The sequence below is a fragment of the Pan paniscus genome, chromosome 17 (assembly GCF_029289425.2).
Source record: "Pan paniscus chromosome 17, NHGRI_mPanPan1-v2.0_pri, whole genome shotgun sequence".
Taxonomy (NCBI): domain Eukaryota; kingdom Metazoa; phylum Chordata; class Mammalia; order Primates; family Hominidae; genus Pan; species Pan paniscus.
The window spans coordinates 48,427,965-48,454,967 of NC_073266.2; the positions used below are offsets into that span (position 1 = coordinate 48,427,965).

The 27,003-nt window shown below is 37.5% G+C and overlaps 1 protein-coding gene across 1 annotated transcript in view; it reads right to left on the reverse strand.

Annotated features, from left to right (window-relative positions):
- DSC3 (desmocollin 3) overlaps nt 1-20,413 on the reverse strand; it is a 53,951-nt gene extending 33,538 nt beyond the window's left edge. The window contains exons 1-6 of the mRNA XM_003830264.7: nt 19,977-20,413; nt 9,565-9,649; nt 8,347-8,546; nt 6,882-7,001; nt 3,162-3,317; nt 1,668-1,812 (exon numbers count right to left, since the gene is read on the reverse strand). Coding sequence (XP_003830312.2) covers nt 1,668-1,812; nt 3,162-3,317; nt 6,882-7,001; nt 8,347-8,546; nt 9,565-9,649; nt 19,977-20,045 — 775 coding nt within the window. The 5' untranslated portion in view covers nt 20,046-20,413. The remainder of the gene's footprint in view (nt 1-1,667; nt 1,813-3,161; nt 3,318-6,881; nt 7,002-8,346; nt 8,547-9,564; nt 9,650-19,976) is intronic.
- Between the last annotated feature and the right edge of the window lie 6,590 nt (nt 20,414-27,003).

Genomic DNA, 27,003 nt, shown 5'->3' on the forward strand with positions numbered 1-27,003 from the left:
CAAAACACTTTGATGCTGAAAATTAAGGTATACTTTTGCTCGTAGTTTAACACATTTGATCATAAATCACTAAATAAATTAGTTAAATGGCAATCAAAAATAATTGGAATACATATGTGCACATATTTCAATAACAAACCTAGATGGAGGAATAAACCATGTCTCCTTAATAATCAGATTTTTTAAAAATTGGACTTTGGATTAATAGCTAAATCAAGACTGATTAGGGGTATGCAGTAATAATATAGATGATCAAGTTGACCTTTAGTAGTCCAGCCTCTCCTTTCTATAATCTTTTTGCTACTTCCTGATTTGATTTGTTTTAATAAACCGGTTTAGTATCACAGCCTTAACTGGTCTGAACCTACTGATAAAATGTGCTTAAAGTACCTTGGGTTAAGCTGGGCATCGAAGTGTTTGTCCTTTTTTTTTTCTCTGTTACTATAAAAGAGAACAGACTCAAGAAAGCCTGAAACTAATTACCCCTTTTTGAAAAAGGGAAAGCATACCCCATTGCTAATTAATTAAAGGCAATATAATGTCAATGTAATGTCATAGAATTGTGAGGCTAAAAACATTGTAGGTCATGTAATGTAATGAACTCCTTTTACAAGTAAGAAAACTCAGAGGGACTTCCATGAGTTTCCACAGTGAGTTAGTAACACACCCTACATCAAAAACGATGTTTTCTATGCTTTAGTGGCCATTTTATTGTCTGTGTGTATTCCATAACATCATGTTGTAAACCTTCACTATACACAATAAAATTTATTTAAAAAGAAACAAAACTAGGTTTCCTAAACTCCAAACCAATAATTTTTTTAAATTTTTTAAATTGTACCACGTGAGTAATAAAGTATTAACATCTATGACATCAGATTAACAAAGGAAAACATAAAGGGAAAAAGCAGATATAATATTGCAGTGCAGATCTAAGCAACTGCTGGAAACTTTAAAAAGCAAATTAGGAAAGTCATCTTTTATGACTGAATCCTCCTTCTTTTAACTTTATTGTGAGTGGTTATTCTCCATATTACAAGTCTCAGAAGCCATCGTAAGTGCCACATTTTAAGGGCCAGGTAAACTAAAATACTTCAGTTTTCCACATGTAAGAGCAAGTGTTTAGAATAGAGAACATTTGATGTAAGTTTCTCTGAAGTTATTCCGGTATTCATTCTAAATTGGAAGTAGTGAGGTAGTAGTTTTAAAAGAAGATAATATAAATAGGAGCATAAAAAAATTGTACCCTGAGTGGAAGTCATTTAACACCTTCCTAAATAAAAGCTCAAAAAAAAAAAAAACTATACCGAGTTTAGTTTTATTGTTCATTCCACCCTGCATGTCCTCTCTTGGAGTTGAGAATAATGAAAAACCCACATGAGGAAATGAAATAAAATATATAAACTGAATATTACACAAAGCTTGAACAACCGTTAGCTGCCTTTACAGTTAATTAGTATCATACTGACAATGACAGAAACTTCTGTACTATCTGGGTAAGGCACATATTGATTGAAAGTGATGGGATTAAGTGTTTTCTGGTAAGTAGATTCTAGTTCAACGTTATCCCAGGCTGATCTGGCCTTGAGTATAAAAAGCTCTATGTCTTTTAAAATGTACACAGACATATTTAAAATGATTCTTTTTATTCTTAAAAGCAGACTTACCAGGTCTACTACTTTCCAAAACTTCAAAATTATAAATTGCTTCTGTGAAAACAGGGTGGTTGTCATTTTCATCCTCTACTCTGATGGGTAGTGGGAGGGGCAGATCTGCTGAATATCCATCTGCAGTTGACGCATAAGCAATCAACTGCAAAACAGCAAAAAGAAAGTTCCATTAATATCAGATTCTGGCAAGACAGAATAAGATGCTTTATCTACTATCTGCCTTGCAAATCTTTTCAATAATAAACTACATTGAAGTTTTTTTATTCACTGTGTTTTTAATTATCAATGCACCAAATGGAGAAACACTTTACTGCAAAGAGCATCCAGTATGTGGTGGAAATGGCTATCGCAAATAAAACCTAGGTCAGAGTACAGTGAAGTCGGGGCTGACTCTGTCCACTAGACTGAGGAATTAAATGTGAATATAAATTCTCTCTATAATCAGAAAATTATGCCAGAGAGAACAATTAAACTCACTGCAACAGGAAAAATTCCTACTACATTATCTAAATAAAGCAGCAATTCCCAATTTGTCACTATCAAACCCTGTTATTATTTTACCTAATAGACCACATATTTGTAAGAATTTTTCTGACAAAATACACGTACTAGTTTCCCCATTGCTGAGTAAAGGCAATGTAATGTCAAATAGAATATATTTTACCGAACATGTGATTACAACACTGAACTGAAAATTTTCTAAGCAAATGCAAAGCATGTCATATGGGGTACATCAGTTATGTTTGTTTACACAGCATCTCTTCCTTCTTTTTTGTAGGAACAGAATCTCTCTTTCCGATAATCATTCCATCAGAATCATGGGAATGACACATGACCTCACAGCATTTACCATATTACACTGAAAATTATCTGAGTTATTTGCTATTGACTATAAGCTCATCTATATCAGAATACTGGCTTATTAGCCCTTATTTGAGTTTGGTCTCCCACTTTCACTTTCTTATGTAGTTCTCAGATGTGATCAAATAATCATCTGTGTGGAAGGAAGACAAAAATGGAAGTAAGAACAGTATAGATAGAGGATTCTTCCAATCAACTGTAGACATGTCTTGAAGTGAGGAAAAGGTGCCAGCAACCAGTAAGAAAGAGAGAGAGATTATCTCATAAGCAAAACCAACTGTTAGGAAATTTACTGACATTTACATCGAAATACATTGAAATTTATGTTCAAATATTGAACCTCTTTGCTTCATTTCAGGCTTACCTAACAGCAGTTGAGACAAAGAGCTGACCAAGTATTCCAAAATGTTGCACATTCTATTTCCCATTGACTCTAAGATACCCTCTAAGAAGAGAGTGCAAGGAGAGAGGAAAGAGTAGCTGGAGTAAGCATCAGAAGAAACATAGTTTAATAATTTAAAGTCAGGCATATCAATAAAAGTCCTACATCAAAAACATCATAGCTGGAGTAAGCATCAGAAGAAACATAGTTTAATAATTTAAAGTCAGGCATATCAATAAAAGTCCTACATCAAAAACATCATATTCTTCACGATCCACAGGCTGAGTGCAAAATAGATTTCCAGTGTCTCTTTCTATATAAAACAAATTTAAAGGTTCTTGATCAACTCCACGTCCACTTATTGAGTAGAAGACAGTATAGTTCTGTGCTGCATCAGATTCAACCTAAAAGTAGAAAAAAATATGCAAAAAAATTAAAACTAAATTCAGTTACAATATTTTTTAAATGCAGCTGATGTATCTTTTTATTTTAAAGAGATAATTTCAATAGAAAAGGTAGAAAAGAACAATAATAACCATTGTTGGCAAGGGTAAGGCAAACAGGGATTCTCATAGGAAGAAGGGAATCCCAATTGGAATGTACCCTAGGAAGAAAACTGACAAAAATTAAATGAATAAGCTATGAGGATAAACAGGGAAGGATCTTTCTGGCAGAGAAAATAGGAAGTGCAAGGGAACAGGCTGGTGTTTTACCTAGCATGTTCAAGGAGTAGCAAGAAAGCCACTGTGATTGGAGTAGAAAAAGCATGGAAAAAAGAAGTAGGAGATGAAGAGGTAATGAGGTAATAGGGGCCACATCACATTGGAGAATTCGAGGATGCTGGCTTTTCCTTGGAGTCTAATGGAAAACCACTGGAGAATTTAGACAAGGGTAACATCATCTGATTTATATCCTTAAAGGTAATACTTGCTGTTTTGTCAAGCATGACTAGAGGTGGTTGGATGGGTAAGGAAAAAAGCAGGTAGTCACTGCAAAAACCCAGAGAAGAGACTGTAGTTAGTTAGGCTAACATGATAGCCATAGGGGTGGTGAGAAGTGGTTAGATTCTGGATATAATTTAAAGGTACAGCCATCAGAATTTGCTGATGAGTTGGATGTGTGGTATAAAGATGGAAGTCAAGGACACTATGTCAGAGGGTGCTAGTATCTCTTAATATCTATTCTGCCCATCTTCCTTAGTATTAGAATTTGTAGTGATCACAAGGTTGTCCAGAAGAAAGGATTTCTCAGTCACCCTTGCAATTAGTTAGAGCCACATGCAAAGGTCAGGTCAAGGGAATGTGAACAAAAATGATATGTGCAAAATCCAGTTGTGCTCTAGAAGGTGAGAGAGTGTCTTCTCCCTGTTGGACACAGAGGTGAGCCATCTGGAACCTGCAGAGACAGCCACGCTAAAAAATAAAGAAACCTGGGTCCTTGGTGTTTTTTCAAATTAGAACCTTTTTACCAGATCACACTTTTACAAGAAAGGAATAAACCTCTGTCTTGTTTAAGCCACTAGTAATTGGGATCTCAATAAAATGCACCTATTCCAATAATGTATAATAATACAGAAATCAAAAGTTTAACTATGAGAAGAATAGACATATAGGATAAATTGAAGCTCAATATCTGTTTCATTTTCCTTCTACAGTGTCCTCTCATAATGTAGATGCTAGAAATATTCAAACGAAAATAAACCAAAACCTCCAAATTTTGCAGAATCTCTTGAAACCAGAGTTCTGGATTTAAACATGGATGGTCAGACGTGCTTGAACAAGATTGGAATGCCAAAAGTGAGGTAGGCAGGTGTCTCATTTTTGCTGCTTCTGTTATTTTTGCTGGCATCACAGTTTATGTTTCTTTCTTTCTTTGAGGTAGGCAGGTGTCTCATTTTTGCTACTTCTGCTATTTTTTCTGACAGCTAAATTCAGATGCATTGGTTTCCTTCCTTCCTTCTTTCCTTCCTTTTCTGCAATAGCATATGTACTACTAGATATTCGCCAACTTTGTGTTACAAAATAAGATACAGATCAATCTTTTCTCTGATGCTGGTTGGCGCAGTTCAGAGACTGTTCTGAAGTTTCATAAGGAGGAACACGGCTATGGTGTTTTCCTGACTGTGCCAGTGGCACTTTGGTTCTCAGAATAATGTCTTCTCTATCATGGAGAAAGCAATATGTCCCTTGGTTGTAGATACTGTGGTATAGCTAGCTTGAGGATTTGTTTCTGAAAGTTCAACCTAAAATTTGTTTCTTCAGCCCTACGGACAATTCGGAAAACTCTTTAATAAATGGTAATAAATCCTTATCTGTTAAGAACTTAGAGAGAACTATGTTTTCTGCAGCTTAAACCTTATGAAACACACTCCAATGCCCAGAGAGTCAGAATGATTGAACTCTAATCCCTGCTAATTGAGATGGGAGGCTGTTTTTAGGAGAAATAACAAGCATTTTATTTCCATAAGTTTAGTTTGAAACCCTATTAAACTTCCAAGTGTTAATATCAATTAGATAGTTTGGGCTGGAAATACAAAGTTTTAAGTATTCATGAAAAAAATAGTATTTAGAGTTATGAGATCTGATGAGATCACTGAGAGAGTAAATATCAAGAAACAAGAGGTAAGATTCATTGACTGAGCCCTGGAGCTCTCCGAAGTTTAGAGACTGGGACAGGAGGCTAGGAGGATGGATGAGGAAGATCCAGCCAAACATACGAAGGAGTGATCAATGAAGTAAGTGGAAAACTAGACGAATGGTGTCCTAGGAGCCAAATGAACAAATACTTCAAAAAGGAGGGAAAGGTGAGCTATGTCAAATGTAAATATGTCAAGGAAATGAGGACTAAGATGGTGACTGGTTTTGCAAAGCAAAGGCTAAAACTAGCTATGATTGGTACAGCTTTGGAAATTAGAAATCATTTCTTAATATGCTTCATCAGTGTTCAAGTTATAATATTCATGGAGAATAAACAAATAAAGTTATAATATTCATGGAGAATAAACAAATGTCTAGCACTAGGGTAGAATAAAAAATAAATGTGAATGACTGTGGAAGGATAGTTAAAAACTGAAACAATTAGTACACAGGTTACACCATTAGTATTAAATATCAAGCCCACTATTAGAAATTTAAGGGGAAAAAGGCAAGCAGAAGGCCATAGCCCTACTTCAGTAATGGTTTCAATTGTGCGTGTTCCATTATCTTAATGAGAAAAGTAAACCTGATCATGTCAGTAATCTGCTTAAGAATTTCTCCTTATTATTAAGATAAAGTTAAACTTACTAGCAGAATGCACATAGTCCATAGTGGTTTGACCCCTACCTCCCTCTTCAGCCTCATCTCCCTGCTCCATTCCATCACACCTTGGAAGACTAAGCCACCCAGAGCTCCTCTAAGGAGCTCTCACTTCTGTACTTTCCTCTTCTTCTGCAATTATTTACCTGCAGAAAAATTTTCCATTCTTCAGGACTTTACTCAGATGTCTCCTTCTCTAAGCCTTCTCTTGCTTTTTACCACCTTACCTCAGGGTTTAATGTTCATCTCATTTGTTACCGAATCACCCAACATCTCTATACTAGAATCACAGCACTCATCACTGAAAATTGTAATTATTATCCTACTTCTGTCTCCTTCACAAGGCCAATAACCCACATGAGAGCAAGGGCCATGACTAAATTTACTTATATCTTTAGGACCTAGAGCGGTACCTCCCGCAGGATATAGTTAAGTGCTCAGTAACTCCCTGCTAAATAAATGAATAAACAAATAAAGATCATTCAATGGCTTTAGAGCCTTTCTCATATTATTAGGTTTTTAGTAATTTTCTTTCTCGTTTTACTTTTATTACACCTCATGAACATCTTTAATCAGATCTGTTTATTTTTATATGTTTAAAGAGGTATTAAATCTCAATGAAACAGACTCTTAGAATTAAAGCAACCCTGACCAGAAAAGGTGTAAACCTACTTGTTGAAGAAACAATGGGAAAGGGCCCAAGGAATTCTCTTGCATAGAGCAAGGAATAGGTGCCCATCTCCTCTTGGCACGCCTGAGAACAGTTTCTCTAGTGTGTCTTGTCTTCGATACCTGAATTTAGAGAAAAACAAATACATGAATAAACAAAAGCATCACAGTCTACTTTGTGTAAAATAGTGGACAGCTCATAAACCTAATCCTTCTTTGGAGTTTCAGTGTCAGGCATTTCCATGCTGGAGCTAAACCAGTTAATAAAGTCTTTCTGCATTAGAAGGGTAAGAAAGAATATATCCAGATTTTAAAGGTTTCAAGAAACAGAGAATTTCTTTTTGTATATCATTCTAACACTGACTATACTTTCATGTTAGGAAAATCACCACTATATTCTTAGTTCTTCTTGCTTTGTCCCAAATAGAGACATAGAACATATTCTGTCTACAACAATCTCCAGATAGCACTTACTTGTTCTTTTAGTTAAAAGCTCATGCCCTTAGGTCAGAGAAAGAAAATGTATGTCCTTCACTGCCATAGTGCTCTATTTACACAGTCTGATATGGTAGCCCTTGGCCACCATAAGTCATGTGATTATTTAAATTTAAATTAACTGACACTAAATAACATAAGAAGCTCTATCCTTTGGTTGCACTAGCCACATGCCAAGTGCAGAGTAGCCATTAATATTGAGCTATCATATCAAACAGTGCAGATAGTGCCATCTCTATCATGGGAAAAAGTTCTATTAGACTTTTTAGTGATGTCCATCTCATTTCATGATGCAGCAAGGGAGACATTTTATTTCATAAGAATTAATTAATAATTGCATTAAACATTTAGCAAAGTGCTAAGCTGTAACTTAAATTAGCTTTATTATTGATACAGTTAACACAGATTCGGTGTAATCCAGTCTAAACCTTTCATCATTTTGTGACTACTTTCATAATGGCATTCCTCACTGTAAAGGTTTTGCAGTAAAAAAAATTCTGAGTTCTATAATAGAGGGATAACCAAACTGACACCAGTGCACAAAAGACAATAGTTAGAATGTAGAGGTGGAAGAAGCCCTCACAGAGGAGAAATAATTCAGATTTAATAAAGTAAAACCAAAACCAGAGTTCAACAAGTGTTAAGAAAGAGAGAGAGGGAGAGACAAAAATAGAGTGAGAGGTAGAGAGAAGGATAGAAAAAGGGAGAGAGGGAAGGTGACAGGGAGGGAAGAAAAGGAAGGGGAAAAGGAAGGGGAAGGAAAGGAGAAGGAAAAGGGGAGGAATGAAAAGGACAGGGTAAGAAAATGGAGGGGAAGGAAAAGGGTAAGAAAATGGAAACGAAGTGAAAGGAAAGGAAACAAAATGAAAACAAAAGGGGAAAATACCCTATTTATCCTTGTTTCTCTTTGCAATTTTTAATGAGAGTATTTTAATGAAAAAATGACTGAAAATATTTAATGTACTTTAAATACCTTCTTCTGATGTTCTAGCAGCACAGTAACCTCTTTCTGTGTCTGTTTCCTTTTGTCAGAAAGCCATATGGTAAATGATCTTTTCTTATCAGACAGCGCAACAGCCCTGGCTGCGTACACTGACCCATCATTTAGAACTCTGAAATCAGGATCACTTGACCGGATGAGGTCTGCAGATCTGAAGCACTCTTCCAAATTAACTGCAAGTAAAAATTTCCAAGTTGTAAGGTAAAAACACATGAGAAAAAAAATGTGTTAAAATAATTTATATAATATTCTTAAAAACCATGAAGTGGGATGAAATAAGCCAATCACTTTGCATTTACCAGATATCTTAACCTGTTTTTTACATTACTTAAAAAAATGATCATTTTCTTTCAGTTAACAAATAATTATTGAGTGTATATTTCTATTAAATAAGGTGTTTTAAACCTTTATATGCTTCTAATAGACTTATGAAAATGACCTTCCAATTAAAGATGTGGGCATGTTATAATCATGACAAAACTGAGCAACATGCCCCCAACACACCTGAATAAACATATAGAAGAGTTTCCCTAACAATACAATCTGAGTGTTTAAGATACAACTATATTCAGTGAGAAGCCATGAGCCAAAGAGCAATGGAGTGTATGAGTTTGGTAAAGAGTCATGTTAGAAAAATCCAATCTCCGAAATTTTCTTCCCACTGGCACTTTTCTGTACACAATTTTCCCTGGAGGCCCACAATACTCTGTGTGTTCCAAGCTTTCCAAGCCGCACACTGAAACTCTACATGGAGTCTTTCTTCCCTGGGATTTCTGGCCTCTAGTAACAGGTAATAAAATGCATGTAAATATCAAAATGTACCTGTCATCCATGCCATTCTTCAACTATTTGTCTTAACATAAGGCAAATGGATAAATTACTACTCAGTTAAGAAACGACCTCTCAAAGGATTCATTTGCTGTCCATGAGTCGTGTTTTCACTTTAATTCAAATCTGTCCCAGGTGGAAATATTTAGCAAAAATAAATAAATAAATAAACATCTTCAGGGCTGATGACATATTTCTCTCTTCACATTTTTAACAGAATGATAACTTCTGGTTTACTCCCTGGAGGAACATCCCTTTTTAGTAGATTCAGGCTAACTCCAAAAGGCAAAGGTATTATATCATGCTCTTTCCAGCCTATGTAAACTACATTTCTGCTTTAAAAAGACTTTTAAAATTTCTCACCTCTGCCAATTATTTTGTCTGCCTCTAGTTTAGAAGGTACATTAAGTATCACCTTTTTGCAGGCTTCACCAGCACGACTGAAGATCTAGAATTTAAAAGGTCACATTAATACAGTAGAAAATAAAGATTTAAAAAATATAATCATATCAATAGATGTAAAACAAGCAACTGACAAAGTCCAGCACCCATTTATAATAAACCCCCAGCAAACTAGGAATAGAAAGGAATTTGCTCAATATGATAAAGTTCATTTATGAAAAACAACAACTAACTTCATATTTAAAGGAGAAAAACAGAATCATTTCTTCTAACATCAGGAACAAGACGATGATGTCTGCTCTGCTCTAACTGCTTCTGTGTGTGTGTGTGTGTGTGTGCGCGCGTGTGTGTGTGTGTGTGACTGAGTCTCACTCCATGGCCCAGGCTGGAGTGCAATGGCGTGATCTTGGCTCACTGCACCCTCCACCTCCCGGCTTCAAGCAATTCTCCTGCCTCAGCCTCCCAAGTAGCTGGGATTACAGGCGCCCGCCACCATGATCAGCTAATTTTTATATTTTTAGTAGGGATGGGGTTTCACCATGCTTCTATTTAACATTATAATGGAGCTTCTAGCCAGGAAAATTACACAAGAAAATAAAATCAAAGGCATCCAAATTGGAAAGGAAAAGGTAAAATTGTTTCTATACACAGATGACATAAATTTGTAGACAGAAAATCCTAGGAATCCACTAAAAAACTGTCTAAATAAATGAGTTCAGTAAGGCTACAGGATACAAAATGAACATGTGACTGCATTTCTGTACACTAGCATTGAAAAATTTGAAAACTAAGCAAAAAAATTGATTTGTAGCATATAAAGAAGAATAAAATACTTAGGAATAAATGTAATCAAATAAGTATAATATTATACACTGAAAACCATAAAACATTGCTGAAGGAAATTTTTAAAGACCTAGATAAATAGAGAGATAGCCCATCTTCATGGCTATTCCCCAAATTAATTTACAGATTCAATACAATCTCTATAAAAATCCCAGATAACTTTTTTTGAAGAAATTGAAAATTAATCTTTCTAGAAATACAAGTTACCCAAATAAAATTGAAAATGAAAAAAAAACTGAAAGACCTATTTACCAATTTCAAACCTTACTACAAAGCTACAATAATCAAAACAGAGTGGTGCTGGCAATAGAATAAATATATAGATGAATGGAGTAGAACTTAAGTCCCAGAAATAAGGCCTTACATTTATGGTTAGCTTCCAGACATTTCAAGAGAAATAAATAGTCTTTTCAACAAATGGTGTTGGGATAATTTGATATCTTCCTGAAAAAAAGTGAATTTGAACGCCTACCTCAAACCATATACAAAAATTAACTCAAAATGAACCACAGACATAAATGCAAGAAATAAATTATTTAGAGGTAAACTTGAGAGCAAATCTTTATGATGTTGGGTTAGGAAATGATTTATTATGTACAACACCAAAAACACAGTGATAAAGAAAAGTTCTTAAATAATGCTTATTCAAAGTAAAAACTTCTGCTCTCCACAAAAATGCCACTTTCTTTACAAAAGTGAAAAATACAACAACTCATAGAATAGTTCTGTTTTGTTTTGTTTTGTTTTGTTTTGTTTTGTTTTGAGACAGAGTCTCGCTCTGTCGCCCAGGCTGGAGTGCAGTGGCACGATCTAGGCTCACTGCAAGCTCCGCCTCCCAGGTTCACGCCATTCTCCTGCCTCAGCCTCCGGAGCAGCTGGGACTACAGGTGCCAGCTACCACGACCGGCTAATTTTTTTGTATTTTGTAGTGGAGACGGGGTTTCACCGTGTTCGCCAGGATTGTCTCGATCTCCTGACCTCGTGATCCGCCCGCCTCGGCCTCCCAAAGTGCTGGGATTACAGGCGTGAGCCACCGCACCCGGCCTGAAGAAAATTCAAACGAATAAAGGACTTGTATCGAAAATATTTAAAGAATTCCTGCAACTCAATAATAAAAAGATAAATAACACAGAAAAACGGGCAGAGGATCAGAATAGGTATTATCCCAAAAAAAGATATTAAAATGGCTAAAAAGTAGATGAAAAGATGCCCAACATCATTAGGTTTTAGGGAAATGGTAATCTAAACCACAATGCAATACCTATTTGCTAGGATAACTAAAATAAATGAGACAGAAAATAACAAGTATTGGTGAGGATGTCGAGAAACTGAAACCCCTACACTTTGCTGGAGGAAATGTAAAGTGGTGCAGACACTTTGGAAAACAGTTTGGCAGTTTCTCAAAAAGTTAAACGTAAACCTATATGATCCAGCAAGTCCACTCTTCCTAAAAGAAATAAAAACCTAAGTCCACACAAAAACTTGTCATGAATATTCACAGTACATACCATTATTCACAAGAGGCAAAAAGTGAAAACAATCCATACAACGAAATGTTATTCAGCTCTAAAAAGTACTTTATTAAGTTCTATGCATGCTACAACAAGGATAAACCTACAAAACATACTCGGTGAAAGAAACTAGATACAAAACAACACATACTGTACGATTTCGTTTACATAAAATGTCCACAATAGGTAAATATACAGGAACAAAGTAAATTTCCATGGGAAGTGGCTGTAAATGGGTATGAGGCTTATTTTTAAGGTGATGAAAAACTTCTAAAATTAGATTGTAGTAATTATTGCACATTCTTCAAATTTACTACAATTCACTGAATTGTGCACTTAACAAAGGTGAATTTTATGGAATGTAAATTATATCTCAATAATGCAGTTTAAAACAAAAAAGGACACTGTCATTGATCAAAAAAATGACTTTCCACAATCACGTCTAAAAATTGGCAGTGAAAGGCCTTGTCAAATTTATAAATTCACAGAAGTAATTTCAGCACAATAAAGTGGCATAATAATCACAAATAAGTATTTTATTTCTGATATAATCAAATATGAAACAGATTTCTGCACAAAATTAAAATATTTTAACTCATGGTAACATAACTGTAAATATATGTATATGCAAATATATACATTATCACAATTATTCTAATATGTGATCTAAAATTATTGTACTTCTCAAAGATCCACCTTACCCTCACTTAAATTAGTCAGAATAAACAAAAATATCACAAAAATATGGACAAATAGGGCCAACATGTAACAATGCTGTTTAATTTAGATATAATAAGGCAAGAAATCATTTTCAGAAAATAATAACCAGACTGCAAACTGGGACAATGAAGTAATAAGTCATTTGCCCTTTAAAAAAAAACCATATCATACATATGCTTAATTTAATATTTTCCTTAAGTACATAGTTGTCACCTTGGGATGAGAAATGGTTTCCTTCAACAAACCACCCATTGGTTGAAATATATCACAACTCTGTAGTTGTTATTTTTGAATCCCCCAAAAAAAGCTATGCCCAATATATATTTACTCACATCTCTTTTCAAAATATCTCAGTTAACTGTGAAATATTTAAATCAATTAAAACATAATAAATGCTCAGTGCCCATCTAGATCTTTAAAAAAAATGAACATTTTGCAATTTTTGTTCTATTTTTTAATTAAAATTTACACATGTAGCTAAAGTCTTATGATCTATTATATTTCCAACTCTTCTCCAGGGAATAGCGTTTTCAGAAGTTAGAATTTATACTTCCTCAGTAGGATTTTATACTTTTATTATACAGTATATGCTTGTGCCCATAAAATATAAGCTGGTTTTGGATAGTATGTGTTTATATGCATCCTTTTGCAGTTTGCTTTTTTCATCCAACAGTATGTTTGAGATTTTTCCATAAATGTACCACAGTTTATTTTTAGTCATTCTCCTATTGATGGTTATTTAGATTGCTTTTCATTTCTTCTATTACAAATGGCACTATGAACAGCTGTGCCTAAAGCGGAAATTACTGTGCCATACATGAACATCTTCAATTTTATTAGCTATTGCCAAGTTGCTCTACAAAGTACTAATATCAATTTCTATTAATGCCCCCAGCATATTAAATCTTATTTCCCATATCCTCCTTTACAAATAATTTTATGACTTTTTCCATGTTGCCAACCTAATGGCTGTTTTAATTTGCATTTTATTTATTTGTAGTGAGATTGACTGTATTTTCTTGTGTTTATTTGCCATTTATCTTCTGTAAATTGTCTATTCTTCTCCTTTAATCACTTATCTATTGTTTGTGCTTGTTAAATTTTTTTCTTGTAGGTTTACTTAGTTTGCCTTTTAACTTTTATTATGAAATCTTCTGATAAACAGAGTGCTTCAATTTTGTTTTTTTCATTTGACACATCTTTATTAAAATTTTATGTATACCAGACACTCAAAAACTTCAAAGTTCCCCATTGCTCAATCTTTTTTTTTAAAGTAGTATTTTTGCTCTTTTTAGACTTTGACTCTCAAAACAATTTTATGATCAGTTCCCCAAGTTCTGTAAAAATTTATTTTAGGATGTTGGTGAAATTCCATTTCCTTTAAATATTAATTTAAAGAGGATTTGACATTTAGGGCTCTTGAGCCTTTCCATCCATGAACATGATTCATTCTCACTTACTTATGAATTATATTTCCTTTTTGCTTTCTTTCTTTCTTTTTTTTTTTTTTTTGAGACGGAATCTTGCTCTGTGGCCCAGGCTGGAGTGCAGTGGTGCGACCTCGGCTCACTGAAACATCTGCCTCCTAGGTTCAAGCAATTCTCCTGCCTCAGCCTCCTGAGTAGCTGGGATTACAGGCGCCTGCCACCACGCCCAGCTAATTTTTGTATTTTTAGTAGAGATGGGGTTTCACCATGTTGGCCAGGCTGGTCTTGAACTCCTGACCTCGTGATCTGTCTGCCTCAGCCTCCCAAAGTGCTGGGATTACAGGCGTGAGCCACCGCACTCGGCCGAATTATGTTTGCTTTTCAATAAAGCTTTGCAATTTTTGCTAAAAAGGTCTTTCACATTTTTTGTTACATTTATCTTAGATACATTGATTTGTTGCTGTCATGAATGGGATTCTTCTTAACATATTTTTGAGTTGTCCCTTGATAATATATAGAAATCATTTAAAAATATTAAGCTTATATCCATGAAACTTGCTTACTTTTATTAGTTCCAGTATCTGTTAATAGATAGTGTTGGATTTTCTATGTAGTTAATCCTGTCCCTGGCAAAATGACAACTAGGTTTATTTTCTTTTAATCCTACAAGTCTTTCATTATTGCTAATTTTTATCTGATATGCTTGTTAGGACCTCTTCTGGAATGCTGAATAGAAACACCTGTACTGACCATTATGGATTTGTTTCTAACTTAAAGAGAATATTTTTACAATTTTGCCATTAATATGAGTCTTTTTCTTTTTTCCTTGTAACATTCATTCACTCATTCATTTTTGTTAGATATGTTTCATTACATTAAGAAAGTTCATTCTTGGCCAGGCGCGGTAGCTCATGCCTGTAATCCCAGCACTCTGGGAGGCCGAGGCAGGCGGATCATGAGGTCAGGAGTTCGAGACATGCCGGACCAACATGGTGAAACCTCGTCTCTACTAAAAATACAAAAGTTAGCCGTGTGTGGTGGCACGAGCCTGTAATCCCAGCTACTCAGGAAGCTGAGGCAGGAGAATCACTTGAATCTGGGAGGCAGAGGTTGCAGTGAGCCAACCTCCAGCCTGCACTCCAGCCTGGGCAACAGAGCAAAACTCCATCTCAAAAAAAAAAAAAAAGTTCATTCTCTACATTCTTAGTGTGCTATGAATTCTATGAATTCTTTTGAAATGAAATGTTTCCACTTTCTTGAAATAATCAGTTTTTCTCTGTTGATAACATTTTCTCTGTTGATACTATGTTAAAATACAATAATAGATGTTTTAATGTGAACACGTTTCCTTTCCTGATAAGCCTTACAAGAACATAATATATTTATATCTTACAAATATATTGGTTTGTTTTCAATTTATCTCATTTCACATATTTGTCTGTAAGTGAGATCAGGCTACTATTTTTCAATTTCATACGATCCTCACAAAATGAGTTAAGAAGAGTTCTGTATTTTTCTGTTCTTTGAAACAATTTACATAAAGTACACTGTTCCATATAATTTTGAAAGAAATAACTTATCACAAACCTGGGCCTGGTGGATCTAAAGAAGTGTGTGTGGAGCTCTCTAACTTCTAATTCAATTTATTTAATGGTTATAGGTCTATTTAGATTTTGTATACCTCCTCAAGTCAATGTTGGTTATGTGTATTTTGTAAGAAGTTGTCTGTTTTGTCTGTATTTTCAAATTAATTGGAATTATCTATTCATATTATTTTACTTTTTAACATCTGTTCTCTCCAAAACTATACTTCCTTTTCATTCCTAATATTGTTTTATCTATGCCTTTTCTATTTTTTACTTGCTCAATTAGAGTAGGGTTTGTCTATACTCAAGAGGTTTAGTTCAGTTGATACCTTCTATTGCTCATTTCTTTCCTTTTTAAAAAATGTTCTTCATAAAATATATTATAAATACCAAAGATTACATATGGCATGTGTGTGTTTTAATAAATAATAAAATGAACATTAGGGTATTCACGTTCAAGGTTAAGAAATGGAACATTACTAATATTTTCAAAGTTCCTAACTATATAGCAATAGTTCATTCGTTTTCATTGCTGCATAGGATATTATTAGAAAGAATGTACAGTTAATTCATTAATACAACTTTTGAAAGGGATAATATTCAATAGACTTCAGTTATAGTATGTTTCTTGAAACTATGAAGTCATTTGACACTATGTTTTTGTGAGGTTTGGATGCCTTATTGAAAATAACATAAAGTAAAAAATGTAAAGACACTAGTATATTAATGATGAACTAATGACCTTTAAAGATATTTTATAATAAAAATAACTTCTGTATACAAGAACGCCCATATTTTAAATTAAAATATAACAAACTTTAAAAATGATAATATAAAGTATTACCTACTGCAGCCTAAGCAAAATAGTTTTGTTGCATTTTATAGTACTAAGCAAATTGTATTAATTGCATGATAGAAACCTTATCAGACGAATCATTAAATCCTGATGGAAAAATTTAATGCCAAAGAGAGAACGAAAATTAAAGGTGTTATCTGCAGTTGTTTCACTTTCATGCTGTTGTTTAATTTTATAGTAAATACACGAAGTGGGCTTTCTAAAATGACACCCTACTTCAGTAGAGAAGAGAAAGAATGGAAATTTATGGAATGTCTTAAATGTGAAGAGGATCTTCAGGATTAAACACAATAATTACAGAATTCTAAACTCTTCATTTCTCCTGTGGCCATAAGTCTTCTGCAGAATGGAAATATTACCTTTCAAATTCTTACCACTTCAAAGGTAAATTGCAAGATTTACTGCTCTACATTCTCAGTACTTCAATGAGTCTAATAAATTTGTTTCTACCCAAACTCATTGTAAGATGGGAATTCCAGCTATCATACTTTCAGCGGAAAGTATGATTAACTACAGGTCACCACAGATACCATATATGGAACAGGACTGCCATGGGAATTACAACAGGATCCAAAAATGTGCATGAGCTTACATTTATTTATTCAGAACGTGCTTCCGTATCTAGCTGTATCTCAACAGGAACATCAACAGTCTCCTTTTAATAAGGTAGCTGATAATGCATCAATCTAAATATATGTATACTATAATTTTGACGTTTTTAAGCTTGCAGTTTTAAAACTAGTTTTCATCTACTTCCTTTATTTGCCTTAATCTTCTTGTCACAAATGTAAAAGCCTTTAGAAATTACTATACTCCCTTTTAATTTAAAATGATGAATATATCAAATATTACCAAGAGCAAAAACATCACAAGTTTTTCTGGTAAGGACTCACATTATTCACATTAACCCTATCAAATATAAAAATTTGGATGCCTATTTATCAACATAGGTTGCAGGCAGAGTTCATATACTCCAAAGAGGAAAAGTACAGATTTGAGGGGAGTTATTGCAAACGTTTCAACTATTTTAGTTCCTTTAGAAGAGGAGCCCTTTTAACAAAATGATGGATTAGCCGTGTCCAAGTATGTGCCATTTATAATGTATACTAGATAACATAATCTTAAAGTGGATTTGATAACAGTATTAACACATATTTTTAAAAGAATCTTATTATTTGTAACAAGCAGAAGACAACTGATCTCATGTAAATTAGTTTCCACCATCCCTAACAATTCTGGTTACATTAAGAGGAAAAAACACTTTCTGAGGCAATCAAAAACTTACAATAGTGAGTGAGATGCTCTGATATACTTCTTTTTTCAGTATCTCCCTGTCATTTTTTTCTTTGTGCGTGTGATTATTAGAAACTGTATTTACACTTCAGAGTGTGGTGGGGCACACGGTGGGAAGGAGATACAGGAAAAATGCAGAATGGGGAAATTCCCTCAACCTGTTGGGCTGCTTACTGGGAAGACTAAAATTTAACAAGTCTCAGATTCTTGTTAAAGACTTGCTTTGAAAAGCTGTCTCCTTAGAACAAGCAATGTTTTAAAGATAAGTAGTGGTTTAAAGATATCCATTAAAGTCTCTATAAAATGAAAAATGTTTCTAAAATGCCGTGTCATTAATATTATATTGAAAAGTTGAGAGTCGTATGAGTCAAAAGGAAGGAAATACATACATGAGATGGTCAAGAGAAGTGTTAATTTACCCATCTGGTCCGAAATTGCAAGTGTTTGTAAACTGACAATTGCAGATGAAATAAATTGTCATTTTCTGCGCACTTTCCGGTATTTAAGTCTCCAGATACAGCATTTAACCTAAACTCAACGGAATTATTAAAAAAAAAAAATCTTAAACGAGTATGTGCTAGATCAAAGCTGAAGCTTCCTCCGTTTAGATTTACGCGCACCTTCTTCCTTGCCACAGCCCGACACCCCCACCCATGCCTTGCCGGGAAAGCTCCTGGTCTTCCATGGCCTCTGGGAGCCTCGAGCGAATGCGAGAAATTCTGAGAGCAGCACCCGTAGTTTCGTTCCCCATCCTCAATCCCTTCGTAAAGGAAACACAAAACCCCAAATGCATGCTTGTAAACTGAAAAGCTGAAAACGCTTTTAAATATATTACAAAAGAACACATTCTGTAAGCCGTTTCCATTTGTAGTCATTTCATAAGCTCAGATACTTTGTTGGAACAGTTCCCGGGCAAATGGATGCGCTTATTTGTCCAATTCCTTCTCCATAAACATATCGTAGATCATAACTACCAATCCCATATTAATATCTCGCTGACCTAAAGGGAGGACAATCCTTGGACCCACTCCCACTTGCCAGGGTGGAGGGCCAGGAAGCAGTAAGAATCCGCGAGACCAGATTCGGCTCACTGCCGACGCGGGTATAGACCTCGCTCCCATCGGACCCCATGCGCATCCATGGATGCGGGTAAGTCGCGGGTCCGCGGCTCCTTTCTGGGCGTGCGGAATGAAACTCTGTTGAAGCCTGAAGCTTCGCGTGGAACCGCGCCGCCAGAGTTCCGAACACTTCAAGTCTCCCGTGTTCTCAGAGCATCGTCTCTAACTTCCTCTCCTAGAGGATTTCGTCCTGGGCGGCAGGTTTCCGTAGACTCGAAACCCCAGGCTGTGCTGCGGCCGCGCAGTCCTCCCCGGAGCCGGAGTAAGTACGACGCAACCCCACCGCATCCATCATCCCTCACCACTGTCACCCTCTACCCGCCTCCACACTTCGGCAGCATCCCCAAAACACAACACGACCCCAATCCCCATTCTGGCCGGGTCTTCCCACACCTTCGCGCCCCCGGCACATCCCGCCCCCGGCTGGGTGGCTGGCGGGGGTGGACCGCTTGGGTGAGCTTCTGAATACCCTTTAGGGGAGATACCGAGAAACCCACTTCTCAGGGGCAGCCCCACCAAGGGACCCAGGGACACAGCCCCGGCTCCACTCACTAACGAACCCATCCAGGTCAACTGGGACCCGGAGCGGGGGAGCGGGCAGCCCCTAAATCCCATTTCAAGTCTGTGCTTTGAGCTCTCAGGGATCCTCTCCACCCAAAGGCGCCCTCCAACCACCATCACCACCAGCTCCACCACCTGGGGAGAAGCGTGAATCCCAACCCCCTGCCCAACCCGCGACGGCGCCCGCCAGAGCGCAGCGAAGCCTGAGCGCGACTCAGAATTCCAACAATCGAACACGGTGTCTCAAAACAAAAAGCTCAGTCCAGAGTCGACCCGCAAGCACACGTTTTCTCTCCTCACTCCTGCAGGCCCGAACTTGGGGCTGCTACCAGACCCGCAGCATTGATCTGAGCCGCGGTTGTCACGTTTCGGCCCGCTTCGTCCCCAGCTCCGTGCAGCGTCCAGGGCGGATCCACCCCCGTCCCCACCCCAGCCCTATCCGGCGAGATCTGGCTTACCACGAAGGTCAGCAGCAGATGCAGGCAGACGGCTCCGCGCACAGAGCGCCGGGGCCCAGCGGCGGCCATCGGGATGCCGGGCAGGGCCAGGAGAACGCGGGCGCCGGGAGGGTGCCGAGAGCGAGACCTGCCGAGGTGCAGGGCGCGGGAGGTGCTTTTCTCGCCGCTGCTTGTTTTTAAGTGTATTTGGCCTCTCTCAGGCTTGCCTGCCCGGGAGCAACTTCACTTCTGAAACCGGATTGGACCCAGAGGACGCGGAGAGGCCACTCCTTGTTATTTCTCAAGTTTTATCATCGCCGGCGCGGCTGAGGAGCTGCCCGAGCCTGCCCCTCTGCTCCCCAGCAGCCACCCGGGCGTTCGCGCTCGGGAAAGCGGTCTCTGGCGCACCCTCTGCCAGTTCTCCCACGCCCCTCGTCTGCCCCGCGGCGCTGCCGCCCCGCCCGGCCCGCAGAGAGGCCCTGGCAGCCCAGATCGTCCCAGGGCGGCCCCGTCGCCGGCGCTGCGCGGTGCATCTCAATGCAGAACCCCAATCCGCCCGCAGGGATCCCTGCCTCGACACGGGCTCTGCTGGATGCCAGGAACACCCTTGTCATTGGATCAGCGGATCTCCCCTTCGACGTCTGAACAAATTCTGCCAATGTTTTCAGATTAAAGCAAAATACATGTACTGTATTCTCTCCGGATTTGACTAACATGACAAAATACACGACAGAAGGAATTTATCCCAAATGGCATGATAAACAGTTTTTGGCATGTCAGAAATTAAAACCAAATTTAAGAAATTCTAATCTAACCATTTTTACGCACCCAATATATGAGTGATTACACTCAGCGCTCTATTAACTGTCAGTTTGGGGGACTCATATGAACCTTCTAAAAACGACTTTGTTCTTAGATGTGAATTATTGGTTTACTACTTACTGGTACCAAAATGAAATTTTTCGGGTGGTCAAAGGAATATCTACCACACAAAACCTTCTAAAACGAGGCTTACAGATTCTACATCATGCAACGACTATTTATCAGGGCCCGAAGTCGGCCAAGCTTTGTGTGAGGGCATGGAAGAAAGGAAATGCAGAAAATCTAGTTCCTGTCGGAAATAATTCAAAGTCAGAAAGGGACGAAAGACAATCATTCCTAGCCCAGTAGGCTACACTTTTTAATAGAGATGTCGTTTGTAACACCAGGGGGACATTCTCTTATTTCTCCCTAAACTGAATTTTATGTTCCCCGAGTTCCCATCTACTGGATTCAGGAGGAAATCCCTCTCAGACATGAGATGCTACTCCTCGAAGTCCATTCAAAAGTTCCAAGGTCGGGAATTTCAGACAGCCAATTAATCATGAAAGGGTGTTATGACCTTCATTCATCTCACTCTGGCTCAAGTCTAATAGACTCCTTGTCGTCTAAGCCATGTATTCCCTGAAATCTGGGGCTTCCCTGAAACTCATGAGGCTCAGCTTTAAGGGCTCAGACACTCTAAATTGAGCTTCCCAGTGTGAATCTCCCAGGCACCCGTCAGTGGAGGTCTCTGTTTGTAAGAGCTCTTCCAGTCTCAGAGAAAGTTCTCCAAACTTCTCTCCACTCCAGTGTTTTCACCTCCCATCCTCCACGTGCCTCCAGCATGACATCAGAGAAAGCTTCTCAAAGTCACTTCCAGCCCCCCAGCCCTCAGAAACTCAAGTAGAATGGTTTTCTTGAACTTAGATGAGTAAAGGAGATGGCTAGCACCAATCTCCCTCCCTCACCACTTTGAATTCACTGTTAGAGTGAAGGGTTGAGGTGTTAAGGCATTTTAGAGGAGAGGATCTAACTTAGCTGAAGAAAGCTTTGAAGAAGCAAAATGTTGCGATAAGCCCAGCAAAGAAAAGGGAAAGGGTAGGAGAATGCTTCAAGATAACACAACATCAACAGGACATGAGAAGCTCTGGAGAGCCTTGTGAGAGTGCCCCAGGGTAAGAAAGCAGAAAGGGGTTGGTTCAGAATGGTTACATGCAATGACTGGGAATTCGGTTAGAAAGATGGTTCATGACAAACCATGCTGAGGAATTTAATTTCATCCTGACAGAAATGGAGAACCATCCATTCAATGTGTGAAAAGGGTTAGTAACTACTGTTACAAAATTGTCACTTTTGGTGAGTTTGCACATATGAACCCATTTGTGCTGTAATATGGCTTTCTTTAATACCTAGGGAATGAAAGACTTTGAAGTGTTTGTCTTTATTCTAACTATTCTTAGTTTTTCTATGATTTCAACTTTATCTTCAGATTTATGAGAGTCTGGCCTGGTTAGGACTGTCCTTTGAAAGACTAAAACTCTAAAATTGCTATCCCCTGATTGTTTTGACTGTGCTGTGTAATAGAGGATATTTATTGTTAAGCCTACTGACTAATATGACAATTGCTGTGAGCTTCCATTTTTAGCTTCCGCAAAATAAAAGTTGTAGGAATCTGCTTTAGAAAAACTCGAAGAAAACATATTATGGATATTTTTAACTTGTATTGCAAAATTCTAGGTGCAATACGAACATTAATAACTGAATGTAGTATTAGTAATGATTTTGGAATTTCCTGTTTGCCCACCATGAGTATATTAATCTAAGTCCTAATAAAAAGCAATGCATTTTTATCATGTAAAGAAGAATCTTTACAGATTACAACATAAATATGACTTAAGGATAAATTAAATTGCTTATATTTTTTGCTTATATTTTCCCATATAAATTATGATTTAAAATAGTTTGTTGATTTTTTTTTCAAATATGAGCTTCAGTTTAGATATAGTTAGAACTGGATGCTTTCTATTATAAAATTAATTTTAAATCATCATGAGGTATCATAAAGCATAAAGAGTTTTCTGAACTGTCTTTATCTTAATACCCTATCCCTCAAACTGCAAAGTCAGTTGGAAGTCACTGCTAAAAGGATAATGAGCCAAAATGGGAAAATAACTTATTATTTTCCCTTGTTATGTTCTTAGTTTGAAGGGTAAGAGCAGCAATAACAAAGGATCAAAAATGGGAATTGACTTTAGACTAAAGAACAAAACTTCAGAAATTCAGGTGAATTGCAACATTTTCAGCAGAAAGCAAACAAGATAATGAAGAAGAGTACTCTTACTCTGGACCTATGAGAAATCTCTGACTACGGAAGAGCTAACTAGTCTTAGGAGGTGGGACCTGATCTCTGGCCCACGAGCCAGGCTGCCTTGCACAACTCAGCACCAACAGGTGCTAGTCTAACTCACCTACTCATCTCGGTGGCTTACCTGGACGGTGACATGGCAACTGTAGGTTTCCTCAAACACTCCTACAAAATACCGCCAGGACAACTGTACAATGTTTGAGACAAACTTACGAGAAAGAGCAGAGGAATTTATGAAAAAAAAAGCTTGAATTAAAAACAAGTAAAAGATTTGTTTACACCTGTGGCACAAAAATGAGTTCCGCCATGGGACATGAACTCAGAAGCATGTTTGGAATATTATTTAGGATAAATAGCCGCAGTGTGACTAGAGGTTCTGCAGATTTCCCAGGGCGCTATTGAGAACAGCCACCACATTTTGGTCATTTCAAAAGACTGCTGGGGCCTTGAGGATAACAGAAGGTTTAAGTCAAAAGTCAATTATAAATATCGCATTGCTGCCCACTACCAGAGCCATCCCAGAATCCCTATGTGCCTCCTTCTCACCTATTTACCCATGACAAGCACCTAATTAGCACTTGGTGCTAATTTCAATCCAATGAGAATGCTACTCCACACAGCAATGAGGACCTCAACTCTAGATCCAAATGACCCTTGGCCTCCAAGGACATTTCCCCTTCCCCCATTCTGCTGTGGGTCTCCTCATGTCCTCACTTCTCATCCTAGGATTCATATCTCCCCAGAATGACTGACAGTAGGACTATCCCTTCCTCTCAGGAGAAAGCTCACGCCCATCCACAGAAATGTGACCTTTCACTATAACCTTGGCAACCATCATTCAAAAGTCGGACATTTGTACATTTCTCAAATTCAGCATTATCCAGTCTAAGTAACACTATTACAATAGTTTAATCCAAATAGGGCGTGCCAAGCTCAGAAAAATTCCCTTCCAGTATCTCCTTGTTAATTAATGAGTCAAGATCTCTTACAATGGGGTTACTCTTCCTCCACTAAAATCTTCAGACTCCTTTACAAATATCCTCTTCTTCAACCAGTCCTTTTAAGGAGGGAGGAGCAATCTTCCAGTAACTTCCCACTGGCTGGAAGGAATGGTAATTTCCACACAAAAGACAAAACCCTATTGTGTGAGTGATAACTTCTTATAGCAACTAAACTAAAGCCATGTAACAAAGCCCTGATACAGGGTGAATTTTTTGTCCACCTCATCTCAGAATCATCACATAATTCTTCACTTTGATTTCCTCTAGTGTGAAAAATCTCTTTCCACTGGATGAGACTGCAGTTTCTCCTGCATGTTCACATGTCTCCAGGAACTCACTCTATGCATCTGTCTGTTCAAAAGGCATTGCTCAAGAGTGAAGGTTACAGGTGTGAATGGGCTGACTGCCAGACCTCATGTGTCATTGATCCCAGAGTCATTCCCTGATTCATTGCCCCATCAGTCTTCTTTTTACTCAGAAGTTCAGGATGACCATTCCTTAACATCAGCCTGGAGAAGTGGTGTATCCCCCAGCTTAGATGCCTATTAACTAGCTCTGGAGCAGAGAGGCAGCTTTTGCCACCAGCTCCCCATAGGCTAGCAAATTGTTTAACTCAACAGTCATTTATTATTTTATTAGTTCATAATTACATATTAATTAATGCTATTTACCTCAAGATTTGTTCATCTTGATTTGTCTTTTCTTTTCAGCCTGCCCAGTTTCCCAAGCCTTTTGTCTCTAGATGAGGGGTAGCTTTCTACTAATTAGCTATTTAGTGTTCATTGAGTAGGCGCAATCCCACAACAATAACCAGTTCTTTTCTTGCATTGCTTTCAAGGCTCATATCTGCCTCTGTCTTTCAAATGTTATAAGCTACACCCCTCCCTAACTGATAAGCACTAGTCTTGACTTACACACATCTATGACGGGTTATACCAGATCTCTGTTTCTCTAAACAACTCTAATACAGAGGTCTTGCCTGAACATTTAAAAACTGAGTAGCTAGTAATAATCCTAGCAGGTGTGTAGGCATGTATCAAAAAGGTTGTTTTGTTCCCCCTCCTAGTAAGATTGCAGCGTTCTTGACAAGTTCAATAAAATTGGTTATTTCTCCCTGTTTCCAAGTTCTGTTTAGACAATGGCCAAGGAAAGCCATGAACTTACTATAATCCTTCACTTTTCAAATGAGACTCTCTGACAAAAATTGTCCTGCTGTGTCCCTGAAGTAATAATATTTTTTTAAGTTTCAGAATACATATATTGGAGAAAAGACATCTGCCAGAAGAACTGCTTTATTTCCTGCTCAAGACAATATTAAGTAGTGATAAGATTATTATCTGGGCCCTCTAATAATGAATTATGTGCTAAATTGCTGCACTGTCCCAAAGATCTAAGAAGAAATTAGAGACCTTGACCTGTCCCCCACTCCTCATATCCTAGGATGGGTGGAAAAAAAGAAGTTGCAAACAGACAAGCACCATGAATATGATCATGACATCTTTTCCCTGTTATGATGAACTGCCTTTCTGTGATAGTCCCAAGATAATTGACATCAATTTTGGCCAGTCTTAACGTCTCCTTTCTCACTTGCTACACTGAGAGTTGGGCTTTTACTCTTCAGAGAGATTGGAAAGTGATTAGCACACACATGTTCTTAAGATATAAGATAAAGAATATCTTATTTTCTACCACGTTCTTTATTACAACATATAAATTATTCTTACAATAAGGTGGTCTGAGCCTTGCTCTGCCAGGCTCTCCCAGTGGCAGTTTTCCAAACTCATCAATTCATAGAAATAAGTATTGTATTACGGCCATTGGCCAGAAGTAGGCCAGATTTTTTCTCCCAAGATTCTCTAAGGGCCTCTATCCTATTCCTCCCTTGGACTCTTTGTTTAAATTTTGAACAAATGAGGGAAATGATCTTTAATTCACAATAAATATTTGTATTGGGCTATTATCAAGGCAAAAAAAATGAAATTATTTCAGCAGCAACATAATACTATAAAAATGGCAAGATTTGTTCCAAGAATCACAAGGTTCCAAGGCGGCTCAACCTAGGGACTCTAACCCCTTCTGCTTAGAGACTAACTGAAGTTTTGAATTATTTGTCGACTTGTTTGATGTAGTCGCCTTGGGATAGGTCCATGTGTTTTTCAAATCTCTGGCCTCTTAATCTTGTAAAACTGGATAATTTTGAAAATTATTTTTCCTTTTCCATTTGATCCAATTATTGTGATCCATACACCTATTCCCAGCCAGTTGGCCAAAGAATAATATTCCTGACCTTTCTTTCTTTGGTAATAATTTATATATAGTAAAATTCATAGGCCATAAATGTACAGTTCAATGAGTTTTGACAAACATATATGCCTATGTTACCATCATTCGGTTAAAATATTTCCTTCACCCCAGTTCATACTCATCCCTACCCTGGGGCAACCAGTGTTCTGCTTTCTGTCACAAAAGAATAGTTTTGACTTCTCTAGAATTTCACATAAATGGAATCACACGTTGCATTAGTTATCTATTGCTGACTCAGTTTTTATCTACTAGACATCACTTGTGCATTACTCCAAAATTTAGTGGCTTAGAGGAGGGACTTATCTCACAGTTTCTGTGGAATCTAGGCATGGCTTAGCAAACCATATCTGGCTCAAAGGCTATCATACAGGCTGCAATCAAGATGGTTACCTGGGGTTGCACTCATCTCAAGGCTGGATGAGGGAGGATCTGTTTCTAAGCTCACTCATGTAGCAGTTGGCAGACGTCCAGTTCTTGATGATTGTTGACCAGAGACATCAGTTGCTTGTCACAAGGGCCTCTCTAGGGGATCAAACAACACGGGTACCTGGCTTCCCTCAAAACATGCGAGAAAAAT